At 36.4% G+C, this 9,906-nt stretch overlaps 1 protein-coding gene, 1 long non-coding RNA gene and 1 other non-coding gene across 3 annotated transcripts; 2 read left to right on the forward strand and 1 right to left on the reverse strand.

The window, feature by feature from the left end:
* Positions 1-1,154: 1,154 nt before the first annotated feature.
* On the forward strand, positions 1,155-9,557 carry blw (ATP synthase subunit alpha blw, mitochondrial). Its single transcript, XM_073955886.1, has 4 exons — positions 1,155-1,337; positions 6,884-7,464; positions 7,576-8,377; positions 8,451-9,557. The coding sequence occupies exons 1-4, from the start codon at positions 1,272-1,274 to the stop codon at positions 8,658-8,660; spliced, it is 1,659 nt and encodes a 552-aa protein (XP_073811987.1). The 5' UTR covers positions 1,155-1,271; the 3' UTR covers positions 8,661-9,557.
* On the reverse strand, positions 1,176-6,833 carry LOC141386966 (uncharacterized). The gene is made up of 2 exons (XR_012408449.1): positions 6,732-6,833; positions 1,176-6,671 (listed from the first exon to the last, which is right to left on the reverse strand). It is a non-coding gene; the product is annotated as an uncharacterized lncRNA (long non-coding RNA).
* LOC141387856 (small nucleolar RNA psi18S-841/snoR66) lies at positions 6,018-6,161 on the forward strand. Its single transcript, XR_012408672.1, has one exon. It is a non-coding gene; the product is annotated as a small nucleolar RNA psi18S-841/snoR66 (small nucleolar RNA).
* Positions 9,558-9,906: the final 349 nt, after the last annotated feature.

The raw sequence follows: 9,906 nt of genomic DNA on the forward strand, positions 1-9,906 counted from the left end.
TGAATTGCAGTATTTTTCCATAAAAATCATAGTCCAACATTTTTTGGACTAATGGCCCCGGCACATACGTTTCCGTTGTGCGTCGTAAAAAGTGTAATGTCATGTTCACACGAGCGCTTCAATTACGTTGTTCGACAGGCGAACAACGTACACGAATTAACCCGTTTCCACTACACCATTCCTAATTTACAGAAACATAAACAAAATTTGCTTCATTTTTGTTTCCTTGTTTTTACGAAAATTTGAACCGAAAACACATAAAATGTACATTAAATAAATAGGAGAAGCGATAGACTTTCCTTCAAATGTATCTTCTATATTTAACTACACACATTTCATTCATTTTTTCCATAAATTCTGAATAATTTTGTATTTTCAATATATTTTTATATGTTTCTATTTTCAAAATTAAAGAGAGAGAGACATGTCAAAACAATGTTTGTGTACACAGACTTTCAGTTATTTGTTTCCTTTTTGTTTCTGATTTTTCATGCGATTTTGAACTAATGGACAAGAAATGTGTGTGGAATTAAGAAGGAAACACAACCATCTTCCTTCTGCATCTATATAAAATGTTTAGTTCATTAGATTTCATTCATCTTTTTACTTTTTTCCAAAAATTTTGGTGTTTTCAAAAAATTTTTCAATTTTGAATATGGACATGTCATAATTAATTTTTTCGATAAATTCTCTCATTTGTTAGGGATGGGACAAACTTATTCGTCGTTCAGAGAGTATTTCTAATCGAACAACGTAGAAAAATCGTCGTTCGTTCATAGAATTTTGTGTGGGGAAATAAGTAATTTATTCATAGTTATGGGTCGAACAACGAATAGAGAACGAACTACGTACCGTGGAAACGGGCTATAAATGATGCCAACATTGTTCTTGAAGTTGTTGTTGTGACGCGACGCGAACAAAATTTTATAGATAAATTTCTCGACATAAATATATTTTAGATATTTTAGTATACAAAATAAAATATATTTTCTATACTTTAGTATACAAAATAACTGTCCAACATGTATGATTCTTGGCCACCATGTCACTCCCCACCAAACAATCTGGCAACGCAAAATGAACGAAATAAAACTTAACGCTGTGGCTGAATTCTATGCTGACAAAACTTAACGTCAATGTGAAAATTAACGAATCGGCACCACAAGTCAACCATCTTTGCAAGTATTACGTCTAGAGAGGGCTGGGTGTATAAGAAGTAAATCCGTTTTTTCTGCAAGCGACAAGAAAGAATAAATTAATTTTAAGTCAAAATGTCGATGATTTCTGCTCGTTTGGCTACATCTGTGGCCCGCAATTTGCCAAAGGCCGCTCAACAGGTATTAATTTAAACAAATTGGATAAAACAACAGAAAAAAGAAAAAAATGTGCAAAAATTTCTTTGCCGAAAACGGCGACAGTGTGTGAAAATTTCGATAAAGACAACAAGAAAATTGGAATTGAAGAGTTGTGCAATCAAAAACATGGCTTGGGACTAAAAGAAAATATCAAGAACAACAAAGTCAAGTGAATTGAAGTAATTATTGGAGAATTGAAAGTGCAGTTTGATCATTTTTCCAACAATTTTAAAAGATTTGCCGATAATGTTACGCAACCTTTGGTTAGGTTTCTAGACTAACTTGAGTGGCAATGAGTTTGGAAGAAGTTGGAATGGCATGAAGAGTCTGAGCTGAGGTAAAAGTGTTGATATAATTATATAATTTTCCAGTTTCAATGTAATTTATTGGGGAAAATTCTAAGCAAAGTTTATAAGTTTTCCCAATTAAGTTACATAATATACAAAAGACTAGCAAAATTTTGCGGCACTTTTCCCCCCTTTGACTCTCTTTTCCATATTTGCTAAACTGCTATTCTGTTACTCTCTGTCACTCTCCCAATGGCCCGGTTCAATTATTGGTGTTGTTTTTCTCATTGGTCGGACTCAGCTGTCAAAAATCACATAACTGCCAAGAGAAGAAGAAAAGATGCCTGCCATCATTTAGTAGAGTTGAGGTTAGGTTATGTCCACATTTACATTTTAGTATCAAAATGTTGTAAAGTAGATGAAAATTGTTGAAAAATTATATTGTCTTGTTTACTTATTGCAAATATTACAATTTGTTCAAAATATTGCTTATTTTGCAAATTATTGGAAAAAGTTGTATTCTGTGTTATGTATCAGCAGTGTGTTTGTTGGTTGCTCTTGTAGTGTGTGTGAAAAGAACAACCAACTGCATGTGCTGTGCTGCCATATTTTACTGCTAATGGTTATTCAACCTGACTGCCAGATTAGACTTTTTTTCGGTCAAATCTTACATAAGTTTAAAATTGTAAATATTCCAAAAGAAAATTCATAACAAATTTGATTGATTTTCATGTAATTTATGAAAGATTGAGACATTTTTGCACATCTTTTTTATGTTTGTAACATTTATTTAGTTTATAAGAAACCGGCATCTTAAACATTGTCACTTTAAATTTAATTTATAACATTGTCTCTTTGTTATTATTGATTTTTAAATATATATTGTATGTTTTTTTTGGCAATTTATCAATTTTTTACTTTGTATTAGAAAACATTTTCCTGTATCTTATTGGATTATGTCATTCAATAGGAAGTAAGAAGACATCAATTATTATTCATGTATTCATTAATGGACTGTAATTTGCGTTTACTGCCAATGCAAAGTGAAAGGGCACCTTGCTATGGGAGTGTTTTGGAAACAGCAGTAAAAACTCCTTGGACTTGTTATCAAGCTTTTGGAACATTTAATCTTCAAATGGGATCTTGTACTCTCCAGAACTTGAACTTTAACGAATAGCAGATTGAATTATTGGCATATCTTTCCTTTACCGACAGTGATCGAAAAAATATGAAATTATTACCACAGATAGTGCTTTTTATGCTGATTCCAAGGCTGTATAACTTTTGTTGGGGAAATGTATACTTCCCGAGATATGGGACTCTGAAGTTCCGAAAATTCGCCTTGTTGAAAGGCCTGTTTCCTTTCCCGAGATTGGTTCCTGTTGATATGAGAAAGTCTTAAATCACCTTCCGATGGCTCGCAAAATTTTTTTTTAAATCTTAAGTTTCTTTTAATAAACTTAAGATTTAAAAAAAGCGAACTGTCGGTAAAGGAAATTTGTTCCGAATTATTTTTTTATTTTTGGGAAACTTTCTTCGAATTTGGGAATATATTATTTTTTAGGATCCAGCCAGAAGTGGGATTCTGCAATTCATTTTGTCGTTATCGTCATAAATCGGCAAAAAAATGATAATTTCGGTAAATAACTAAATATTTTGATCAGATGGCTATCAAAATAGTCTTTAACGATTTTCCATTTTTATCTTACCGTTTTTATACCCTCAGCATTTATGCTAACGAGGGTATATACACTTTCATACGGGCAAAATGTGCCTCATCGAAATAATGGTTTTAGACCCCAAGTATATTTGAACGAAATGTGTTTCAGACAATTTGGAGTCGATTGAGCAATGTCCGTCCGTCTGTCTGGCTGGCTGGAGCGCACGATAACTGTCGAACGGATAAACCGGTTCAAATTTTGGCTTTCGTAATATTTTACCCAAACTTAGTTTAAGTTCGAAGATGGGCTATATCGGTCCACTCCTTCCGGTACCTCCCCCACAAAAGTTCGAAAATGTTCCGAAAATTTGTGCGCACGATAACTCCTGAAGGGAGTAACCGATTTGGTCCATACTTTGACCATCGTGAAACGTGTACCAGACTTAAATAAGGTTTCAATATGGACTCAATCGGTCCACTCCATCGGGTACCTCCCACACAAAATTTCGGAAAAGTTCAGTTTAGGGCCATCTCTCGAATCGGTTTGATTTTTGTTTTAGCAACTTGTATTCACTGCCCTCCATACGACGGTACAAGTTTCATCAGGGGCAAGTCCATACTTCGTGAGAAAATAGCCTGAAAGTTGCAAAAAAAAACCCTATGACACCGTGTGAGGTGCTTGGCGCGCAAGATAACTCTCGAACGGATCTGCCCATTCGGACCAAAATTTGGCCTTAGTAATATTTTGTCCAAACATAGTTTAAGTTTGAAGATGAGCCATATCGGTCCACTCCTTCAGGTACCTCCCCCACAAAAGTTCAAAAATGTTCGGAAAAATTGTTCGTACGGTAACTCTTGAAGGGAGTGGCCGAATTGGTCTATATTTTACACATCCTAATATATCTACCATATATTGATCAGGTTCAAATATGGACTATATTTGTCCACTCCATCCGGTACCTCCAACACAAAATTTCGGATAAGTTCACTTTAAGACCTGCGATCGAATCACTTTGATTTTTGTTGAAGCAACTTGCATTCGCTGCCTCAATTACGATGGTAAAGGTTTTTTTTTTTGGGCAAGTCCATACTTCTTGAGCAAACAGCCCGAAGAGTGTAAAAACCCAGTATGGCACCATATGTTGTGTTTTGACCGTAGAGTAATCAGTCCATAGATTCGACGTGAAGAATTTCTAAAGGCATGGGTACATAAGCTGCCTAGCCTGCTTTCCTTGCTTACTTTTGATAAAATAATAAAAACAGAAAGGAATCAACCTAGTTCGAAAATGGACTTGACCTATTTTATTCTTGTATCAGAAGCAAGGAAGTCAAAAAGGAAGTAATTGCTACATCTTATTTATATTCAACGGCTCTAAAGTCGTTCTACAATCTGCTCAAAGCTATTAAAAGGGCATATCTTTCCTTTAGCGGCACCTTACTGAGGAAGTCAATATGTTAACCCAATATTTTTCTTTATACCCTCATCCTTTACGCTAAATAGGGTATATATAGGCTGACTTGTGTACCGTCAGATTGTTTGTAGTTCTCAAACTTTGTCTAAATATTTTAGATGCCCACTCATGCATTGTTCCTCAAAACTGCATCAGAAAAAAAATGATACATGTTTGCTTATTACCTGTGTTCAAAATGCTCAATTTTGACGTTTTGAAACACATAGCTTGGCATTTGTTAAGTATTACGGCGATATGAAACACAATACTTCAGACATTCGCCAAGCATCTGACGATACGGAGCTTTAGTATGATCAAAATTGTGGCTCATGGAAATAATGGTTTTATACCCCAAGTATGTTTGAAATCGGTTGCAAGCTGTTTTGGCCATGTCCGTCTGTCTGGCTGCATGGTGAACACGATAACTCTCGAACGGGTCAACTATAAGTATCATAATGGGGGTTATCGTGAATCAAATTTTCCCGTGAGTTTTGTTTTTTCCGCCGTTGCAACTTAAGGGAGAAAGTGAAAAAATTCACGGGGAATTGCCGTTCATGATAACCCCCAATATTTTGTTCAAATGTAGTTACTTCCAGGCATAGATCAGGTTTGAATAAGGACTAAATCATCGGTACACTCCTTCGTGAATCTCCCACACAAAATTTGGACAAAGTTCAACACCTTGTCCTTGTCCCGTTTTGAAATTGTTTGCAAAATGTTCTTGCTGGAACTGTTACGACGGCGCAATTTTTTTTTTTTTTTTTTTTTTTTTTTTGCCAGGTCCGTAGTTTCTGTGATAATGGTCAAAAAAATTCTGCCGACACCAACTAAAGTGGATATTCTTACGTATGTTAGCAACAAAATGGGCTAAGATGACTCAATGTGGTTAAAAGAAACTGTCAGTTTTGTTAAATATTATAAACTATCGTAAAAATCGAATTTGATTCGCAATATTCCAGTAAATATCGATCAGCTTGCTACGACCACAAGCCGAACATTGGTGACAGAATGATCCAGAATGATCTGAATCATACATGGATAGCCTAAAATTAAGAAAATTTTCTATTTAGTAATAGACTTTCCAAAAATTGCAATTCAAAATAATTACGCTTTATTTACAAGAAAAAAACTTATTTAGTGCATGTTTAAATTTTATTGGCATTAACTCAAATTTTGGCATAAAAAATCCTCCAAAATACTAATACCTACCTCCTTCCCAAACACTGTACTTATCCACTAAATTGTTGCTTCCAAACAATCCTTTGGCAAGCGCACTCTGTGTCAAATATGATAATGCCTCATTTGATGCAATTTTTTATAACTTGCCAATAGTAATTGATGGCAAACATTTATTCATTGATTTAGTCATTTCAAGACTTAATCAATTGTATATGATCTGCCACATTTGTATCACAATATTAGATACATTTTTCTTCCTAACCTCAAAATCAAGTAGTTACCAGTAGAAAAGTAGTTAGTTTATCCTAAAAAGCGTAGTTTTAGTTCCCATTTAGCACGCTTAGCACACTAACACTAAATTCTAGTACAGTCGAAATCAATCATCATCGTTTAAAACGACATATTGGTTACAACTACGAAATCTAAAAGTCCCAAATTTCTGCGGTTACAACTACGTAATCTAAAAGTCCCAAATTTCTGCGGCCACATAAAACAGATGTGGTCTCCAACAACATATCGGTTATAGCGACCAATTCTCTCGGGTCTTGACCATCCTTATACATGATTTTTGGACTATATTGTCCTTCCTTAACCAGAAAAATATTGGATTATGGGTAAGAGGGAGAATGATGAAATATCACCCCACCCAAAAACTATGGTCTCGTAACTTTCCCAGTAAAGCATCAGACCAAATATTCAAAACTTGGCATTGTCAAGTAAACATCTAAAGCTGCACAATCTAAAAATAAAGAAAATCTCTTTAATTTACAACAATTTGTAACAAATTATTATCTCTTACATAACAAACATATTTGACATTTTATCTGTATTTTCTCATCTTCCACTTGCAATTGACTTTGCAAAAACAACAGAATTATTTACAAACAAAATCACAAAATATCTTAAAGAACAAATTACTAATGATTTTTCTCCAACCCCCCTCATTTTTAGATCGCCGCCAAAGCTGCTTACCCAGCTGCAACTCTAGCTGCACGTAAACTCCATGTCTCCAGCACACAACGCAGCGCTGAGATCTCTTCCATCTTGGAAGAACGCATTATGGGCGTTGCCCCCAAGGCCGATTTGGAAGAGACTGGCCGTGTGTTGAGCATTGGTGATGGTATCGCTCGTGTCTATGGCTTGAACAACATCCAAGCCGATGAGATGGTAGAATTCTCCTCTGGTTTGAAGGGTATGGCTTTGAATTTGGAACCCGATAACGTTGGTGTTGTCGTGTTCGGTAACGATAAGCTCATCAAGCAAGGTGATATTGTCAAGCGTACCGGTGCTATTGTCGATGTCCCTGTCGGTGATGAATTGTTGGGCCGTGTCGTTGATGCTTTGGGTAACGCTATTGATGGTAAGGGTGCCATCAATACCAAGGATCGTTTCCGTGTCGGTATCAAGGCTCCCGGTATCATTCCCCGTGTCTCTGTACGCGAACCTATGCAAACTGGTATCAAGGCCGTCGATTCCTTGGTCCCCATTGGTCGTGGTCAACGTGAATTGATCATTGGTGATCGTCAAACTGGGTAAGATAGACAAGTGGAAATAAAAGGAGCAACATTTTCTTTCTTTATGCTTAAAGAATTCCATTTTAAAACTTTAACTTTGTTTTCTTTAATCATCCCTTTTCCTAATAGCAAAACCGCTTTGGCTATTGATACCATCATCAACCAAAAGCGTTTCAACGATGGTCAAGATGAATCCAAGAAATTGTACTGTATCTACGTTGCCATTGGTCAGAAGCGTTCCACCGTCGCCCAAATTGTCAAGCGTTTGTCTGATGCCGGCGCCATGGACTACACCGTCATTGTCTCCGCCACTGCCTCCGATGCTGCTCCCTTGCAATACTTGGCTCCCTACTCTGGCTGCGCCATGGGTGAATACTTCCGTGACAAGGGCAAGCACGCCTTGATCATCTATGACGATTTGTCCAAACAAGCCGTCGCCTACCGTCAAATGTCCTTGTTGTTGCGTCGTCCCCCAGGTCGTGAAGCCTACCCCGGTGATGTATTCTACTTGCATTCCCGTTTGTTGGAACGTGCCGCCAAAATGTCCCCCGCCATGGGTGGTGGCTCCTTGACTGCCTTGCCCGTCATTGAAACCCAAGCCGGTGATGTATCTGCTTACATTCCAACCAATGTCATTTCCATCACTGACGGCCAAATCTTCTTGGAAACTGAATTGTTCTACAAGGGTATCCGTCCCGCCATTAACGTCGGTTTGTCTGTATCCCGTGTCGGTTCCGCTGCCCAAACCAAGGCCATGAAACAGGTCGCTGGTTCCATGAAATTGGAATTGGCCCAATACCGTGAAGTAGCTGCTTTCGCTCAATTCGGTTCCGATTTGGATGCTGCTACCCAACAATTGTTGAACCGTGGTGTTCGTTTGACTGAATTGTTGAAACAAGGTCAATACGTCCCCATGGCCATTGAAGATCAAGTAAGTATTTTAAGAAAGCCACATGAAGTGATTGGCGGCATCATTCTAAATTGCATCGTTTTTCCACCATCAGGTTGCTGTCATCTACTGTGGTGTCCGTGGTCATTTGGATAAGATGGATCCCGCTAAGATCACCAAGTTCGAAAAGGAATTCTTGCAACACATCAAGACCTCCGAACAAGGTCTTTTGGACCAAATTGCCAAGGAAGGCCAAATCTCCCAAGCTGCTGACGCTAAATTGAAGGAAGTCGTCACCAAATTCTTGTCCACCTTCCAAGGTTAAACATAGATGCATCAACAAATAAATTCACACAACAACAACCTACCATCGTCATTTACGTATTAGCGTAGTTTTACCAACAACCAAAGCTACCTACACACACGCACCAAAACAACAACTACTGAACACAGTGTGTCCCATCATCGGTGTCGTCTCACGTTATTCTTGTAATTTAAATATTAAATATATCGTTAAACGATTTCACTTAAGGCAAAAAACAGAAACGTTCAAGCAGAATTAAACACTCTTTTAAAAAGAATGATTGAAGAAAATAGTCACTTGCAAAACAACAAACAAAACGTTAAGTTAAAAACATTGAATAACAAACAATAAAATATAAAAAACTTATAAAAATCGAAATTTCCAAAAAAATCTTAAAAATATCCATAAAAAATTTTCGTTCATGTTTTCCTTATTCTACTTTGTTATCATCACCCACCAATGTCGCCCGCCCTGAGCAGTAGAAGAGAAAGAGATATAAGCACGAGGGCTCGAATAATGCGAAATCGAAATGGCCAACAACATTTGGGAAATTCTTTTCCTCTAACCAATTACATCATAACAAGATCTATGAGAGAGCGCGCCCAATAGGGGGAAGTTTTCTCCTTGGATGTTGTTAGCCGACAATTTGAATTTTTGTTTTATTTCCCCCCAAAACTCGACAATTCGTTTAAAACGGATTTCTATAAAATGTTGCTTTTTGAGAAGAAAACAAAATTACTCTTATTATTAAACAATAAAGATTGATGAAAATAAATAACACAATTATATATTAAACAATATAATTTACATCTAATGTGGAGCATGTGGATGTTTAAATTAAACACATTAAATTACTGATAACGATAATAAATATAATGAAAATATCCTTAAAGTTAAACAAAAATACACAACTTAAAACATTTTGTGGTTTTCTTTTAAACTTTAGCAGTATGTTTCTAGAATGGTTTAGGCTTCTTGCGAATTCTAGGAGAAACATAAAGGGTCAATCCTATGTAATCGAATATATCCCAATAGTAAATTCATAGGAATGAAAACGAATATCACGTAGAATAAGGATAAACATTGAATGTTGGGTGAAATGGGTTGCAAATAGAAATGTATAAGACTGGGAATTGAACCCAACACCGCCAGATTGCTAGTTTAAAGTTCGCTTAACCGCGTAGGCCAATACACCAGTTCTAATTTGTTTATAATTTTTCATTTATACTAGTTTCTTCAAATGTATACTCAATAAATTGTGGGTTAC

The sequence above is a fragment of the Musca autumnalis genome, unplaced genomic scaffold (genome assembly GCF_047663935.1).
Source record: "Musca autumnalis isolate F117 unplaced genomic scaffold, ASM4766393v1 scaffold_5, whole genome shotgun sequence".
Lineage (NCBI taxonomy): Eukaryota > Metazoa > Arthropoda > Insecta > Diptera > Muscidae > Musca > Musca autumnalis.